The following is a 19,191-nucleotide window of genomic DNA, read 5'->3' on the forward strand; positions in this document are numbered from 1 at the left end:
ATTATGAAAGGGTTTGTTGCACATAAATGCAGAATAGCTCCGAACGCGCTCCATTCAGGACCAGCCTTTCTGCCTGCTTTAGGTAAAGAGAACTCTTCCTCCTCATCGTCATCATCCTTGCAGTCTCAAAATGATTAACTCGACCTACCAACTGTTAACATTTTATGCTGGGAAGGATTTGTGAAGGGAGCCCTGAATGCGCTACAAAATGGCCGGAAAATCTGGAGGAGAGTGGCTTTGGAACACCGCAGCAAGTGGTACGTGAGAGACCTCTTCTACTGGTGAGGGGGAAGAGAGGTCCTGAGGAAGGCAGTCTGGGCAGAGAGGTTTTCTGCTTGACACTTTCCATCAGTTTCATCAGAACAAACAAGCTCAGCTTTCATTTTTTCATATATCATTTTCCAATCGCTAACCAACTAATTGTCTTTCAACAGACAACACGTGTCACATTAATCTCCTTTCCTCCCACTTCTCATGGGGAGACCTACAGGAGGTGGATTTGGTTATTAATTTCTATTGGCTCATCTATGCTACCATCCTTTTTTTACTCAAAACCTTATGGAATACCCGTAAGATCTGAAGTTTCAAGAAATTCTTAAAATCCATGGGATTTTGCAAGAGATTCATAAACTAGCACTCAGCAGGACTCATCTTTGTGATGATCACACAAAACTGGACTAGAGAAGCAATGTTTTTAGCCCTTTCCTCACTTGTAGTTATTTTTTAAGGGACCAGTCCAAGGACTCCCTTGAAATTTAAGTCAAATTTCTTTATATACACACTGCAGAAAGTCAGCACAGCAGTAAGGAAGCCAGAGTTCTTTTTGAAAAACACAGAAGGCGGCTACCAAGCCATGTCTTCAAAATTAAAAGCTACTGCCATCCTATTGCTTTAAGCAGTGAGAACAGGCTGACATTACGCAGAAAAAAATAAATGGAAAAATGCAATGCAAACATGTTAAGACAACAAGTGTGTCCTACAGTCAAACATACCAACTTTCAACACCCTTTAACAAATAAATGCTTTGAATTAAAATGTTGGTATCGTACAAATTGTAAACAGCAATGCATACACGATAACAAAAAAAATAAAGCAATCCTTTAGACTCAAAATTGGTTTTTCTAGAAAGAATAAAACCGCTCATCTCTTGTGCCACTGGCAAAACAATGTCTTCCCAGAAAGTTTTCATGATAGCCTCTACCAGGAGGCTGCAACAACAAAGAATCCAAATGGCTAATCTATTCATGAGAACATTGCATATATTATAAAAGCACTCACAGTGGAGACCAACATGTTTCTAGGAGATGCTGCGAGACTGCCTGACGGTCGCAATTCCATGAGATTTGTCCGTTTGCATGCAAAACAATGATGGAAGCAAACCACCAAAACATTTTTGTATTTTCTCTGTTAACTGAACCGCTTTAAACTAAATTTGACATGTAAGATGCAGTGTTCTAGAGAATATAATGCCCTTGTAACCAAAACATGTGCCAAGATATCGTGACAACTGTATTCCAGGATGCTGGTGTTTGCAGCAGTGGGAAGCAGAAATTCCTGTTGAAGCTGTTTCTATGGAGTACTTGGAGAATAAGAGCTGGACTGCACGACTTACCAGAGATGAGAAATGCCTCTTGCGAAGATGTACAGGAAAGAGAAATAGAAGAAAATTCCAGTGTACTACACAAGAAGTTTAATTGCATTGCCTTGTTTACCTAAAGCCACATTACATTCTGTTGTCCCAAAAAGCATGATCTACGTGCCGGTTTCTCAGCACTGGCTCTACTGAAATTCAGACCAACTTGCCCCAGCCCAGGATGCATCTGCGCTTTAGGACTATTAGAATTTGGTTTAGAAAGCCAAATCTGGTCCGTACTTTCCTCCTGAAAGGATTTATGGCATTTTTACAATAATGGTAGTTCTGTCTTACCAATAACGATGTTATTAGCCTTAATTTTCAAAACAATAGATGATGCTTTTTCTTATTTAGACTGAAAATACTGTGCCTGTTTTCCTTACATACTAGTTTTCTGTTTGAGGTTTGCAGCTTTTCATTATGACGCTGTTTATCATTATTTAGCTGGGACACTTTTCACTGTTGCTCACTGTGGAAAACGTGCTTTCTGTGAAACAGAGGAGGTCCTGCCTTAGGAATGAGGACCTAAAGTGGATCCACAAAAAAACATCTTTTAGGCTATATAGATCCTGTGCCCTTTATACTCCATGGCAACAATTGATTATTTTTTTTAAGGATGTCTTTGGTCAGTCTCACTTCCATTCTCATCCCACTAAACACACGTACAAGTTTTAGCATCACTCACTCAAAATCATACACTACTTGGGGTTTGGGGTTTTTTATTCCTACAGTTCTAAAAATCCATTTATAACATCTGCTTGTGGTTTGCCTCTTTTAAGGTCTCACTAGGCTCTGCTTTCAGCCCATTTTAACCTATACATGTCAGCCCTAATTAGTAAATAAATTAAAATCCCTTCAGTTGCCTACGTGCAGCCAATCCACCCTATCCATTACTGCTGCTTCTCCCAGTCTGATCTCTCCAGCATAGCCTTGTTTGGTCTGCTGTCTGAAATCAAATCCTCCTCCTTCAATTTAGCCTTTCTAAATTGCAATAAAACCATCCCAACTCTTCATTTCTGCTCTTTTGCAAACTTCCAAATTTGACCCAAGTCTTGATAAATAGCCTAGATTCAAATCCACCTTGAAACAAAACACAGAGCTACATTCTAGACAGCTCTCACGTTAATTACTGGAATCCAACCTTCTGTGAAAAACGTATTTTCCACTCAAAATAGATCTGTTAAGCCTCATTCAGCATGGGCATGAAGTTCTTCATTTAGCTTCCATCACATGCTTTCCTAGGACCAAGACCACATAAAACATTTCTTGGTCCCACCTTCAGCTAAGGTCTGCACAATTCCACTCCAGCTGAGGGTATTTCTCTCCCCTCCCTACAGTGTTTCTCACAGTGGTCAGACTCCCTCCCACACAGAACATCCTTTCAATTCCAACCCTTATTCTCTTTTCTAGATCTTCAATCCTCACTTTCCCCCTAGAATCTATGAACACTGCTTAAAGTGAATTAAAATTTCTCTCTGCCATTCAGAAGGGGAGCCTCAACTTTAAAACTTTTAACTACCACCTATGTCTGGCTTATGAAGCGTATCACATTCTTGTGTCACGCACGGCCTCAGGGACAGTCGCAGTGACCATCTTGTGACTGAACTCTGTGATGCTCTGCGACATCTAGCATAGAACATAATAAACAACAGAAACTGCAAATCCTCTCAGGTCTAGGCAGATCATATATATTTGATAGGGCTGGTATGGAGAACTGTTGAAATAAAAACAAGGCATCTTAATCAATAAGGAAAAAATAGTTCAACTATCATTGTGAGGTGGAGAAATAAATACCAATTGCAAACTTCCCAACATGAGACTGACTACAATTTGGCAAGGTGACCTTCTTTGCGTGACAGATGGAAGATAGTGTGCAATTCTAATGTCCATCCTTCTAAGTAAAATAGATCGCTTGCCAAAGTCATGTTGGATCACACACAAACTATCCTCATGAGACCAACACTCAGCAAGAACTCTACTTTGTAGTCAGTCGCTTGTGTAATTTGGACTGGAAAGATACTTCCATACTATTTAGAAGGTCCATATAACGATCTTATTGAAATACATTTGTTCTATAAATAAACACAACATATTCACCGCTCTGTGTCAGAAGGTCAGAATTTTCGATTACTTCCTGATTAAAAAAGGATGTTTCTGATGGGTTTCAAAAGGAATTATCTTCAAAGGTATTTAAGATGTTTCAGTTATCAAGAATAAAATATAAGCACATTGATGGTTTAATGAAAATAACGATGGTAAAGTGATAAACAATGAAGACAAGTCACATCTATAGCTGAATCCAACCCTTCTGTAAACCAGTCCCGTTCAGACATCATTATACTTACAGGATGGAAGACTACATCCTGGAAGAGCAGCAGTTCTGAAAAGGATTTAGGAATCATGATGGATAATCATCTAAATTTACAATCTTTTAATGCAAATAACTGAGACTGAAAGATTTAAAAATGCAATCCTTGGAGGTATAAACAAACAAGCGAAGATATAAACTGAAAGGTTCAAGAATGTACCTGCACATACTACACGCACACAGCAATACTGAAAATACTACCAGATGCTGTATGCAGTTCTTATGTCCACGCTTTAGAATGGATTTCAAATATCTGAAGTTTCAGAAGAGCCGAAAAGCTTTACAGTTAGAGATTTAAAGAACTCCATCTATATAGGTTATTAAAGTTAACATATTTTTATGTGAATAAAGTGAAATAGTTTAAAACTAGAGTAGTTATTCATTATTCTAATAGGCAGCTAGCTATCTGATGGCCAGCAGCTGTAACTAAACCGTCCTAAAACTGAAGGAGGACTAAGAGTATGGAAAATAATCTAGCTGAATCACTCAAGAGACACAGAAAAACCCTCACACTTGAAGAATCTATATGAAAATCAGCTATCTTTTTCAAAAGTATGTTCTACTGCACCAAAAAGACATGGACTTCATGATGCAGAAATAACTAGACTGAATTCTAGGGATAATGGCATGCCAGCCAGATTATTTCATTACCACGGTCACTTCTGGCCTTAAAATCAGCTAGTCGGTAATAGGTAGAAAGCTGCAGTGCATATAAGAACATTCAAACTAACAGATGATAATATAAAGAACTCAAACTACAAGTACAGTCCATCAGAATCAAGCAGAGCTGTGTTCATACATCAATGATACCTTGCTGTTTCAATTAAAAACTCAAAATTATCTGTTACGCCTCCAACTTTTACTTTCATATTTTTAAGTCTGTTTCAATGTATCTGATATTTACATATTATAGTATAATTATACCTACCATACCATGGCTTGGAGTAGGTTAATTGCATAGGAAGATTTACTATGTTTACATTTTTTCTTAAATTACTCTTTTTTTAAAAAGCACAGTAAAGAGTCTGAGGACAAATTATTCAACTGTTTATCATACATAAGACTGCATGACTATAATACAAAGGGCTTGTCTTTTCATTTAACGTTACAATATACACAGCAAGTCCGGACTAGATCTTACAATCTGAACACAGGTATTTAACCTTTTCCATGCTGTTTATGTTTACAATGCACAGAAGTCCTGTAACCAAACTGTGTAGTAAAGCACACAAAACTGGACTGTAACATAACACAGTATGCAGAAGCACTGGATTTTATGATTTCTTCTTTATGTAGATATTTTTCTTTTAACTGCTTTATTTTTTGGCGCTTGCTAAGGTGTGGCAACCCGCGCACACAAAAATTACCCAGATTTCATATTACCCTTATATTCCTAGACAGCAGTAAGTACTGGATTCCTTTTTATATTGCTAAACTCAGCATCCTGTTTCTAAGGTGACAGTCTTCCAAATCCTGTAAACTTCTCTGAAGTACTGAGTTTAAAAATTAAAAACAAAAAAGAAGGAAAAAAAACCCACTTTCATCCACAGGGATTGACGTGTCAATACAAAAGAAGTATGGATTGCTTGATTCAAAAAAATCATGATTTACAAAAAAATGGTAATCCCAAGTATTCATTCCGATTTCCATGGTAGTCAGCTGCTGCGTTGCCACTGTAAGTATAAAAAATTCCACCTTTTAGTGTGAAAAATGAGATAGCCACATGGAATTGACCAGTATGAACTCTGAATTTTCTGCTAAATTAACTTTTAAAAGGGCTTACTGGCAGAGGTAGATCACTGCTTCTGTAATATGGGCAAACAATGTTAATCTGGGATGGGCAATCAATGAATTACCCTTACTCTTTCAAATGGTTTTCATGGAGCTTTTTACTTTTCATATAAATAAATCTCTTAATGGGCCCATAAATTTTGCAACTGCCAAGCTGACTGTGTTATATTAAGGCAGCATTACCCAAAAATTAGGCACCTGTTAAATACAGCCTGCTAACCTCAGGTCTCATGTGAGTGTTTTGCTTTACTCAGACTATTATTTTGGACCTGTTCATGCAATCAAGGTCTTGCCTTCAAGTTTACAATTATGTTAATAAGGAATACAAGAATCAACTGCTGGTTTCATAGCTTCTGGATCTAGTGTCCCTTTTACCTTCAGAAGCCTGAACACATTTATAATGTAACAGATGTTATAGTCTTGAAGTAGATGTCAATCTATTATGTTCAGTACACAGATTGCTGTAAATGTATTGGCTATGAATTCAACAACAGTTCCAGTTTTGTTTAAGCAATAGTACAGCCATAATTTTCAACTGACATTTAAAAATGGTCTAGTTACACCTTGTGTCAAAGTGCAGAACTGCTACATTATTGGTTACAGACATCTATGTGCTATAAAAACAGCTTTGGTACAATAAATTATCAAAAAAGAAAATAAATTTTTGTAAAATTCACAGCATAATTGTGAGGCAAAAAAGCAGTCACATAAAATTCTGCATTTTTAAAAATGTTCAGGATGAACAGAAGACGTCTTTGTGCAGAAGTAATGGTGGAGAAACCACGTGCCGAGAAAAAGCAAAAGAAAAAAGTAAAAAGCAGGAAGGGACACAGTTGTAGCTATTTCCATCAAACGCAAACCACTACTCCTGTGACCTTCAACCAATAAGGAAGTCAACTTTATGACACACGCAAAGTGACCTTGCAATACCTTACAATAAGTGGGTCACAAAAGTCTATTTTAAAAGAAAGGCCTCTTGAATTACCCATTCTCTGTGTTTTCAGCATTAAGGACTGTCTGCAAAAGCATGTCCAAAAGTGATTGCATCTGAAATGGCAGGCTCTTCTAACTTAAGAGTCCAAATCCATAAGGCCAAAGGTTATCCCAAAGACCACCACTTAGACCTCCCCAGGACTGGCCAGGACCGACCCGTTGATTGCTTCTCAGTGCACCTCAGTTATGAAACCAGTCATATTTCAATACTAACTGACTGTGGTCTCCAAAATATGAGACCCACAGAATCCCAATTACAATTGCTGCTTTGATCCTCAGTAGATTCAGAAAAGGAGAGTTCTGATCACCGCCACTTAGCATGCTTAATGTGCCTTACAAACTCCATTACAACCGTCCCTTTTTACAGCTGAAGAATATATATTTGTGTAATCTGAAGGTCCCTCTTTCTTACAGTACTGCATTTCTGTGCCCATGTTTGTTTGGGGAACTAAAAAAAAAAAAAATATATATATTACTCACTCCCCTCCCACCCAAAAACTTCAAAGGGCCTTTTTATAAATCATGTGCAATGCCTTTAGAAAGAAACTAGTTTGCAACTACAACTAACATTTGAACAATAACCCCTGTTGAATGAGACCAAATAAAGCCCCTCCCCCAAAAACCAAACTATGACTAGGTTGTGGCAAGTTAAAATGGGGGAAGCAAAAGATGAACACCACTAAGCTATCCATTAAGGTGGGTCCGGACATGGCTCTTAAAAAAAAAAAAAAAAAAAAAAAACCAAAAAAAAAAAGCCCCAAAAACCAACAAAAAAAACTTCATTGTCCCTTTGCAATCTTTTCAAGTTTAAAAAAATAGTCAGCTTTGCCCTCCAGTAGCGGTTCAGTGAGTTTATCTCCTTCTGATTCAAGCAGCTTTGCACTTTGTTTTTGGAAAAACACCACTTCTATAAAAACACACAAGAAACAAACTTAGTTTCAGTTTAGTCACGAGCTAGCCACAGGACTTTGCTGAACACAAACTCCTGTCATGGGAGACTCTTCTCTATCAATTCCTTGCCTCATTGCAAGGTGTCCTTCAGTCATGTAATGAGCAGGACCTGTATTAGCAGAAAACTGGTATGTTGGATGTCCAGCTATGCCAGTTTCTTGGCGCGGATTAGAGTAGACTGTTAAATTCATGTCCATAGCTCCATTTTGTCCAAAGTCCAAGGTATTAGCAGCCACTGGGCGGTTCTGATAGGCCTGATTGCCTTGGTTACCAGTAGAGGAGGAAGATGTAGAGGAAGAAGTAGTTGAGGAAGACAGGGATGTCATGGAGTGGTGACTGTGGCCCACCTCCATAGAATCCTGGGTGGAGGAGCTGTTTGTTGGAGAATTGTAGACTCTCGGCCTGGTCCGGCTACCCAAGGCTTGCTGTCCATGATGGTGGTGGTGGTGATGATGGTGGTGGTGGTGGTGAGAGCTATTTCCGTGATGATGATGTAATGCATTCTGTTGTTGAGGGGTTACATGAAAGGTGGTTTCTTGAACTGGATGGTTTTCAACAGTGACCTGTGTAGGAGCTTCAGTGGCTGTCCAACCAATTGGAGGAGGAAACTGTTGTCGAACCTATGTTAATATGAAAAATAAAAATTAAAATGCTTACTCAAATCTATTTGCAATATATGAGAGACATTAAGTTATTAATGTTTATGCCAACTTTTAAAAATGTTAACCAAACCTTGCAGCTGCAAAATTATTCTAGAAATGTGTGCATGTAGTTAAAAAGCATTTCTAATACACTTTTCTAAATACACCTTAGGAAAAATGCACTCACATTCTGCATGTTTTTTTCACATAATTCAAGTAAGTCCAATATGTGACCTTACTGTCAAAGTTATACAAGCAGCTTTACATAATAGTAGCAATGAACAACATAATATTTGTACACACCTATAACAATAAGGCCCTGATCCCTGACTCAGGCCTCTGGATACAATAAGCATACTAAGCTAAATTAGTAAGTTGTAGTTCATATCTTGAACGGTGTCAACAGCATCAGAGAAGTACTACACACACCTCTGGAAGAACTCAGCTGTTTAAAGATTACTCAAATAGCAAGACGAGCTTCAAGAAGGCCAAGTGCCGGGTCCTGCACTTGGGCCACAACAACCCCATGCAGCGCTACAGGCTTGGGGAAGCGTGGCTGGAGAGCTGCCTGGCAGAAAAGGACCTGGGGGTTCTAATTGACAAGCGGCTGAACATGAGCCAGCAGTGTGCCCAGGTGGCCAAGAAACCCAATGGCATCCTGGCTTGTATTAGAAATAGTGTGACCAGCAGAAGGAGGGAGGTGATTGTCCCCCTGTACTCAGCACTGGTGAGGCCACACCTTGAGTATTGTGTCCAGTTCTGGGCACCTCAATATGAGAGAGATATCGAGGTGCTGGAGCGAGTGCAGAGGAGGGCAACGAAGCTGGTGAAGGGCCTGCAGAATAAATCTTATGAGGAGCGATTGAAGGAGCTGGGACTGTTTAGTTTGAGGAAGAGGAGGCTGAGGGGAGACCTCATCACTCTCTACAACTACTTGAAAGGACATTGTAGAGAGGTTGGTGCTGGTCTCTTCTCACAGGTAATTAGCGACAGAACAAGAGGGAATGGGTTCAAGCTGCAGCAGGGTAGGTTTAGACTGGACATTAGGAAAAAATTCTTCACGGAAAGCGTGGTTAGACACTGGAATAGGCTGCCCAGGGAGGTGGTGGAGTCACCATCCCTGGATGTGTTTAAGAGTTGTTTAGATGTGGTGTTAGGGGATATGGTGTAAGGGAGAACTTTGTAGAGTGGGGTTGATGGTTGGACTCAATGATCCCAAGGGTCTTTTCCAACCTAAATGATTCTATGATTCTAAGATCTAGCCACACACACCAATTTGTTGCATAAATTAAATTGTCTACTTGGGAGAATTTATATTTTTATCTGTTCTGCACTAAAATAAAAATATTATTGTATTATTTCTAGATAATAAATGAGTTGTTGCTTCTTTCCAAGAAGCAGTATTGAATAAATATCACCAACGATAATGTTGATGAAGTACTCGAACACCATAAAATGGAAGAACTCCAGTGGGAGACCACAGAAGTATAAGCTAGTTTTTCACTAGGTTGGAAGATGCATACTTCTGTGTACTCTTATGCCCTGTGTAAAGTGAAGCACTGACAGCTCCACTTGACTTATTGTTGCTGATGTAAAAGCTTCACCCCTACAGAATCTATGGAAATTTTTACAGATACCTGCAGTACTTTTGCCTAAGTGACTTACCTAACATACAAAGGACTATAAAAGAACTGGGGGTGAAAAACAAACCAAATCTGATGGCTAGTTCCATGTCTAAACCACTTCAATCTTGAAATGAAAGTGTTAATTAGTTTTAGGGATTTAATACTCTCAGAAAATTCATATAAATCAAACAGACAAAAGCTCTGCTTAAGCATACCTGTGGGCTGTGTGTTTCACAGTCCATTGCTTGAACAGCAGCAGTGAAGTGTCCACCACTATGTCGATGCTGGTGTGTAGGGTCTGACCGTGCCCTTCCACTGTTGCTTGTTCCAGAAGATCCACCTATAAAATCATAACATGCACAATAACTTAGAGACACAAAATTTAAAGCAAGCTGTAAAACAATGACAGCATGAAGACATTTAAACTGCTTCAAGGTAAAAATACAAGACCCATGATAAACACTCACATTTTTGCTCATCTACTTTTTACGGTTTTTTGGAGCTGCTACCTGTTCCAGCTGATTAAAATAATTTTTCTGATGAGCATGACTGACATATTTGTTTTTTAACAAAAACAAATAAAAACAACAAACAAAAAAACGACAAACAAACAAAAAACCCAGAGAACATTTATCTGGGAAAGACTACTTTGATGTGATTAGGAAATACAATTTTGTTATCTATTAATGAGAAAAACTTACCTGAGCTTGAAGATGTACTAGAGGTGGTTCCTGAAGACTGTGACTGCTCCATGGCAGGACTCGTAGACACACTGTTACTTGTGTTTGTACCTTCGTCTGCTGTTTTCTTAAAGAAACTATGCTGTAGGGCGTAATAAGGTTGAATTCGTGTCTTAGGGTCATAATCAAGCATCCTTAAGATGAGGTCTTTGAACTTCAAGTAGTCAGCTACAGTATGACCCGATTCCCCAGCACGACGTCCACCTGGTCCTCCTGTTTCAACTCCTAGTATATTGTGAAGTTTACGAGTTCCAGGCGGTTTGTATTCCTGTTGGGAAGTTAGAAATTGCTTGAAATCAAGTTATATATTAAGCCTTGGATGTGCATAGTTCAAACATGCCATAAAAGGAAGTAAGACAAATAAAAGTAAGAAACTATTCAATACTACAGAAAGCGTTATTTAATCAACTTGTCTGACAACATGGGACAATAATAACAATAAAGCTACATTTTCAGTAAGGCATGATGTAAAACAAAGTAACATCTTGCCTTTTTTTTCAAGAAACAGTCCATATTATCATCCAAGTTATGTAACCTACCCTTTTTCCATCTTTGGTCTTCTTTAAGTTCCAAGTGCCCTCTGGCAACTTCTCAAAGAACTTTCTTGCTTTTGGTGCTTGGTCAAGGATGTGGGTAGGTGGTATCCCCAAAACTTCCACTATTTTATTCATTTGATCCACCTGTTCCAAACAAAAGAGTATTTGTGAAGAACCTGACAGACAGCTAAGCAGTGTAACAGACTGAGATTCTACTCACATGGGAAGCAAATGTTAACTACCCAGATAAATTCCAAAGTAATTATGAGATTATAAGAAAAATCCAATATGTACAAAAAAAATTAGTGAGTAAGGAATAAAAGGGGGAACCCAGAAACAGAAAATTATTAACAGGCAATTTACAGTTCTGACAAAAGACATTGCTGTCATTGATATTTATTCATTTTGGAATTACTGTACTTCCCTAATTTATGCATTACAACTAAACAGACGAAATTCATGATGAGAACGAACAAAACAAATAAAATAATCAAATTACTATTGTAATATAGCTGCATACCTCATTTGCCCCACTAAAAAGAGGCTCTCCAGTGTGCATCTCAACTAAAATACACCCAAGGGACCACATATCAATTGCAAGATCATAAGGCATTCCCAGTAGCACCTCTGGTGATCGATAAAAACGACTCTGGATATATTGGTATATCTGAAATAAAAACATCTAAAGGTAATACACAGCACCCAAAAAGCACCATTATGATTCTGTACTACAAAACAGAACTACCATGAAGTACATTTTTGGTGTAGGGAAAGTCAAGGTATCAGTGATACTAAAAAGTATCTATGCATTACATTAATAAAGATAGGGAAATGTTAATTCTTAAGAAAATACCAGGATTCACACTGTCTCGCAAACAAACAACAAAAAAGTGCAGATTCACTCATGATAACAGTATTTTACACTTTAGGGTTGATGAGTGTAATCTCATGCAATTACAGGTAATCATACAGAAAATTTTAGTCTGTTATCACCCTTAGAAAAACTATTCCACAAGCCACATCAGAATCACATAATGCTTCAGACAAAACTGACAGTAAAAGATCAAAAGCCACAATTATGATGTGATGAAACGAGATGAAATTATCGGGTGATTCCAGGAACTAGAAAATAACACATGGGAAATAGCAACCTCCCTCCACCCCCAACTATCCTGCTTATTTCACAAGACAGATAATTCTATCTTAATTCTAAACTTGGAGACTGGCTTAAATGTAGGCATATTAAAAAAACAAACAAACCAACCCCAAAAACCTTAACAAAAAAACCCCAAACCAACTCCAAAACACTTAGCAAAAAACAACCAAACAAAAAAATACCCCAAACAGAACCATACTTTATATTCCAAGTAACATGCAATTTTATCCAGCACTTTCACCAAAGATACTGCTATTTCCTTACTGCTTTTTACGTTAACTTTAATGCATAATTACACTAGGTTTTTGTATTTGTGCTTCTCAACGTCTCAAAATTATCTTATTATTGACCTAAACAATCTAGATCCCATTTCACCTCCTGGTGTCTTCCTTCACCCCAGGCTGAAAAGTTTCTAGTTTATAGCAAAAAGTCCTTTTATTAATCTAAATATATGTCTCACCACTGCCTTCAATAGAATATTCAATATTCTGACCAAAACCTATTATGGGGAAAAGCGACAAGGTGCTATTGGCCAGTCCCAACTCCTCAAAAGAGAAATGGGGGACTTCTGTTAAAGTTAGTCCATGAAGTTTCTTAATTCTTCTCATATAATGATCCCATCTGCAGTATTACGAGTTGTAGTTCATCTCTTTTGCAGATGTTGCATATTTTGGGGAGGTTTTTTGGTTGCTTTGTTTGGTTTTTCTAACACAAAGCTTTCTCAAAGCAAAAAGACATCATTCACAAATTTATAGCTAAAACTGCCAAAGATACAAAATGGACAAGGGAAGGCTCAAAATCCTTTTTTCAAAGAAAAAAGACAGAAGTCTAACTTCTGTCTATAGAAGCCTTCTTTACCTCTCTAGCTAACCATTTGTTTTCAGTGCAAGCTGCTAAAGCAAAGGTACCCTGAATAGAAGTGGTCATTTGCTCACACAGATATAATTCTTTCAACCAGGAAAGAATCTATTTGTACCGGGACTATAAGGTGCAAGCTGAACAGGACATCCTGATAAACTTTTCAGTAAGCAAATTGTCAGTACAAATCAGATGCTTGAGGAATATGACTCAAAGCTCTTCCTAAAGAAAACAGGCTTTTGAATCCAAGCAGAATTATGTATTGTCTTAAAATGTTAATGGTTATTGTATATATTTTAACACTTCTTAAAGCAAATACAGAGATAATTGTCTATGCTGGACTGACTATACTCAACAGATTCTAACAGCTCAAATAAAAAATGCACTCATCTTCAAAGTACATGAACAACAAGACACAATTGCAAATTACGGACCTATCCTAATCTGAGAACTGTTGACAGAAAGCAATTCAGCCCTTCGCCCCGGAAATGCTTTGCACATATGCATCCTTACTCATGGTAATACCACCACTAAACTCAATTTAGTCTTTTGACAGTTGCTAAAGTGTTTGTAAAAATGGGTTAGTTATAACCAGTATAACCAGTTATAGTGCAGTGCAGTGCTCCTGCAATGTCTCAGCTCTCAAATATCTGATCTCCAAGGCACACTAAATAGAGGACATGAAGTGGAAGGAGTAATACATATGGAAAAGAAAATTTTAAAAAAGAGTATTTTAATAGCACTGCAGACTTCTACAATCAAGTGCTGATGCATTAACATAACCAAGGAGAAAAGAAAGATGGAAAGTTTATCACTATGGTGAAAGTTTATCTACTATGGCACTAGAATCCATATTTAAAGCTCCTACGGACTGTTGATCTCTAACACCCTATGTAAAATTAGTCACTATTTCATTTAACTCATCATTAATAAAGTTTAAATTAGCTATCTAAGTATTATCACTTAAAATATTAATTTTTTCTTATGTATCCAACAGTAGCATAAATAGAATTTTTACTAATACTCACCCTCTGTCCAAGTTGACACGAACTGCCAAAATCAACAATCTTGATAGCGCTTCGTTTGGGGTTACAGAGCAGGATATTCTCAGGTTTTAGGTCACAGTGAATGATACTAAGTTCAGGAGTCGCCAGAAAAAGCAGTGCAGTGCACATTTGCTGTGCAAATTTTCGTGTCAGGTTCAATGAGACACCTCTGAAGTTGGTGTTCCGCAACAGATCATACAGATTGTAGGACAACATTTCAAAGACTAAGCAGAGATGGTTTCGGAACATGAAGTGGCGCTTCAAATGCACTTTAAAAAGGGGAAGAAAATAATTAACACATATCTCGTGTGGTAAGTATTAAGTACTAATTACAACACAATGCTTAAATATTTTAATAAACACGTAGGAAGCTGACCTGTGAGTAAGACAATAGTGTTACTTCCCCCCCCCCCCCCCCCCTTAGATCTGTGGTTATTTACAGAATACTGCTGCTATGCCTAGGGTATGGGGAACATTTTGCACACCAGAGGCATGCTCAGGTGTACCTCACTAAAGCTGTAATAGACAAAAAATTATTTGGAAGATAAAAAGATATTTTTTCAAAATAAGCTATCACTCTCCTCTTAGCAAAGTCAAACATACTTGTGGATAAATAAAAATATCATCAAAAAAGACAAGAAACGTAAACTGTGTGTAATGTAACCTTTGTCACAACACTTGATCTTTTTCAGGGGACAGTTCATTTCTCCTAAAGCTAAAATTGTATTCAAGTCCAAGCAGATTGGAAAAAAGTGCACATACAGTGGCAATCTCAATCATAAAGCAGGTATCACACTTCAGACTGAATTATTTATTAGGGATTTCCCTTACACTTACAGAGAAAATATCTGACTGTCAGATTAATTTAAAATATACTAAGACATTACTGCAATTTATAAACTGTGATTTCAATGGATTACTTCAATTAATAAAACTGATCAATATCCCAAAGGCATTATATTCATTTCAGTCAGGCATAATCTCAATTTATGAAAGCAACCAATCCAGTCCAAATCAAATAATTTTTTTCCATGAAACAGTTGAAAAATTCATCACATTAATCTTTTTAGAGGCAAACAGGATTTACCAGTCTGACAATCATTCAGGTTGGTTACCACAAGTAAAAGAAAACTGAAATAGGAGAAATACTTCAGCCCTCAGATAAAAAACACACTCCACTTCAACAATACAGTTCCCTTTTTGTCATAATATCTTGAACCAATATTAGCACAAGGCAATTCAGGCTTTCAATTAAGGTCATTACTTGGCGTCCTATGGATTTTTTTTTTTCTCCATTATCATAAGCCAGTTCTTCATGTGTACCTTACAACTTACCTGTACGATACCATTTGCTTCCACCCTGATGCCGGTTCTTGCAATACATCATTGTCTAGACCTTTCATATTTTCTCCTCTTTGCCGTATTTCCACTATCCTCCCACCATGAAAGTATCAGCACCTTTTCATGCTCTTGTGGTCTTACTACACTCGATTCCAATCCCTACCCACACCACCTAAGCTTGCTGGACCTGCCAACTTGGAAAGAGGCACCACTTACTCCAACTGATCTGTAACTACCAGCATGCTACCGTCCAACTAGTACCACTTGCAGCCACCACATAGCTCAAATAGTCTGGATAAGAGCTGAACTTGCCACATCTTTCCTTCAGTGAAGTCATGATATTTGAACATTTCTCCTCCAGTCTGCCACCAATTTTCACAAAACTTGAAGACCTAAATGCTTTCCTATACTTGTGTTAGATCTGAAGACGACCACTTGGAAGGTTTAAAGGTACTAGAGGACATCTGACAGAAGCGTAAGCAGTTATAAACTCTATGTCCTTAAAAATCAGGCTACGTTGCATTTAACCATGTTCTCCCTGAAGTCTACATTTTACATCACACAGTATGTTGTAATACTTGCAATGCTTTCAGCCTTATTCATCTATTCTCAGCATCATCTATCTGAAAGCCTATGAGAGGTTGGACTGTCCACACATATAACAGACTTATTTTTTACAGTAATATGCTGAATGCTTCAATTAAGTCTTGTTGCAGAAGTATGTTCATAAGCAACTGTTCCTATATTTACAAATATTTTACAGTGAAATGCCTAGAGATCTCAGTTTTTCACGGCCAGTTTTTGTACAGCATGCAATACAAGGTATTCATTCAAAACTTTATCTATTTGGGTTTTTTGATCTTTACTGATGCTGACAGGTTCATTAAATACTGTGTTAAATAAAAGGGGAACTATTCAAAGCTACTCAAACAGATTTGGAAACAAGCATAAAATCACCTGCCTAAGCAAAGGCACTGTTCAAAATTATCAGAACTTTTTTTTCCTTTTTTTTTTTTTTCAGCACTGCTCTCTATATAAAGCCATCCTGCCTTAACTCCCAGAGGGAGATTATATGATGTTTTGGTCCATTTCATTTTACCTGATATTACAAACAGACTCTAAAAATTTAAAATTCCAAGAGCTTATTTGATGATGCCTATAGTGTGTTTATTTGCTGCATATTAATCTGAAACTGGTCATGCATCTAATGTTGCTGAAACATCTTTTTGATACAGCGTGCTGTCGAGTTCAGGTTTTGTTTTATGTAAAGATGTTATTAATAAATTTAAGTCAAAAATACCTTACATTAAATATGCATGCTCTTATCCATGACAGGTCTGAGATCATTTAAGATATATTCAAAGTAGTGAAAGAGATGCAAACTACAACAGATCACAGCTTCTGTGGAAAAGCTGGTCCTTAGCAATTTCTTCAGGTGTCTGTATCATTAACTGGAAAAAGAAAATTCTACAAAAGATCTCAACGCTACAAAAGTAACAAGTCTGTTATCCCAAATAATGTTTTATATTCTTCTTCTGGATCTGGTCCTGATGCAAAGGAAACTGGAAAATTTGCACTACATAATATTAATAATTTTAAAAGTTGTATTATTCTTTTCATTTCTTTAGTACCAGAAGCATCTTATGCTATATAGCGAGATCTAAAATATTCATAATTTGATTAAATAAAAATTAAGAATAACTATTCAAATACCTATATAGTACTTCATCTCAGTGTCATGTTTGTTCATAAGCTCAAGCAGTCGCACTTCAATCTGGGCTTGGTTTAAGAAAGCCTTCTTGTTTTTTATTATTTTGATAGCAACCCACTCCTGCTCCACTCGATCGTAAGCCTTTACAACCTGAAAGAGGAAAGTCAAACACATCAGTAAAACCTACCGAGTTTTCAAAATACACCAAAACTCACTTTCTAATCTTTCTTCACTTTCTGAATTCAGAGAAAATATTTTTAGAATTTTTGTTCTTTCCAGTTACATTTCTTAAGTTTCTTCTCTTACTTGATACTACAATAAAGTCACAATTGATCACGTGACATTTATTGCAGTGATGACGCAGAACAGAACTGAGGCTTCACTGAGGCTTCACTAAGGCAAGTGTTATATCGAATGCAATTATCAAATCACCAAAAACAATGCTGTAAAATGACTGGCAGAATCCAAGAAAAAACAACAAAAGCAACAAAAGAAAAGCTCCATCCTCCTTCCAGCCATTTTCTCAACCCTTGGCTGTAGCTATGAAAAGTCAAAACAAATGTTACTAAGTAACACTTGTAATAGATAATCCTAAACACTAGACTGTTGTTTTAATTTAAAAACCCAAGCCAAACAGCTAAAAATGTGAACGGGTAGCAAAAAGCTGAGGATTTGCTCATTACAAAATGCTTTACCAGATCTACATACTGAAGCATATTCAAATGTTATCTGTATCAACAAGAAACAGCACAAAATACGAGTGCCTTGAGCAGGCACTCAGTATAACAGGATTAAGAAAATTACTTTAATTTTAAAATGAAACAGGAATACCACTTCAAATGAAATGCATATTACGATTCACATGAATTACAGGTTGCTCAGCTCATTCACATTACCTGTCCAAAGGATCCTTTGCCTATTAAAGAGTCAATTTCATAACGATCCATCCACTTCTCCCCATTTTTTACGATGTAGTCATAGTTGTCATCATCATAGCCATCATTGTAAACTTTTCTCTCTTTTTTGTGACTCGAATCATCTCCTTGGCCCTGCTGATGCCGCCGTTTTTTTTTTGCATAGTAAACCTAAATGTGAAAAGCAAGAGCACTTTGTACAGCATCAGTTCAATAAAGAATAGAATCAGCTATTATAATCTTCATATCTAATCCTGAGATTTTAAAATGCAACTTCTACTACTGGAAAAACAAACAATCCTCTCCTGCTATCACTCTATTTGAAGTCATATCATTATACCAAAGCAAAGTCTTGATGAGTAATTTAAAAACTCAGAAAGTAGAGCTAAATAAATGCACTAATAACACTGATCCCCAGAGTTCATAGATGCAAAAAGAAAAGATACATCACAGTACACTATGCACACAGCAAAATTAAAAATGATAAGTAGCCTGGAAACAAGTTATCAGTTGCCTTTCTACAAGACTGGAAAAGAAGAATTCCAAGGAAGTCAGTAATCACTGCAGAAATCCCTTCACAATCCCTAAAACTGCCAAAGAGTTAGAAACTAACTGATGCTTTTCTATATTAACGACCTAATTTTTATATTTTACATTTGCCAATAATATTTAATGAAATAATTTAGAGAAAACACAATTTTCCTTAAAAGCCTTTAGACACTTTCATAAAGGTTTATAGCATGAGCTAAAAGAGCATTTGTGCCACTCACTTCTTATCATGCAAGAGCAAAGCTCAACATTTGTTTATAGAACAACAGAAAAATAACTTCCGGGATAAAAGATTTCCTACATCCTGGACAGAAGGCAGGACCATGACATCCATGATC

General features: G+C 37.1%; 1 protein-coding gene across 1 annotated transcript in view; it reads right to left on the reverse strand.

The window, feature by feature from the left end:
* Window positions 1-754: 754 nt before the first annotated feature.
* The window catches only part of DYRK1A (dual specificity tyrosine phosphorylation regulated kinase 1A), a 92,229-nt gene continuing 73,792 nt past the window's right edge, over window positions 755-19,191 (reverse strand). The window contains exons 5-12 of the mRNA XM_054188978.1: window positions 18,287-18,475; window positions 17,393-17,540; window positions 14,321-14,607; window positions 11,799-11,945; window positions 11,282-11,422; window positions 10,704-11,010; window positions 10,218-10,342; window positions 755-8,356 (exon numbers count right to left, since the gene is read on the reverse strand). Coding sequence (XP_054044953.1) covers window positions 7,733-8,356; window positions 10,218-10,342; window positions 10,704-11,010; window positions 11,282-11,422; window positions 11,799-11,945; window positions 14,321-14,607; window positions 17,393-17,540; window positions 18,287-18,475 — 1,968 coding nt within the window. The 3' untranslated portion in view covers window positions 755-7,732. The remainder of the gene's footprint in view (window positions 8,357-10,217; window positions 10,343-10,703; window positions 11,011-11,281; window positions 11,423-11,798; window positions 11,946-14,320; window positions 14,608-17,392; window positions 17,541-18,286; window positions 18,476-19,191) is intronic.

This window comes from Rissa tridactyla, chromosome 1 (assembly GCF_028500815.1).
Source record: "Rissa tridactyla isolate bRisTri1 chromosome 1, bRisTri1.patW.cur.20221130, whole genome shotgun sequence".
In the NCBI taxonomy this organism is placed as follows: Eukaryota; Metazoa; Chordata; class Aves; order Charadriiformes; family Laridae; genus Rissa; species Rissa tridactyla.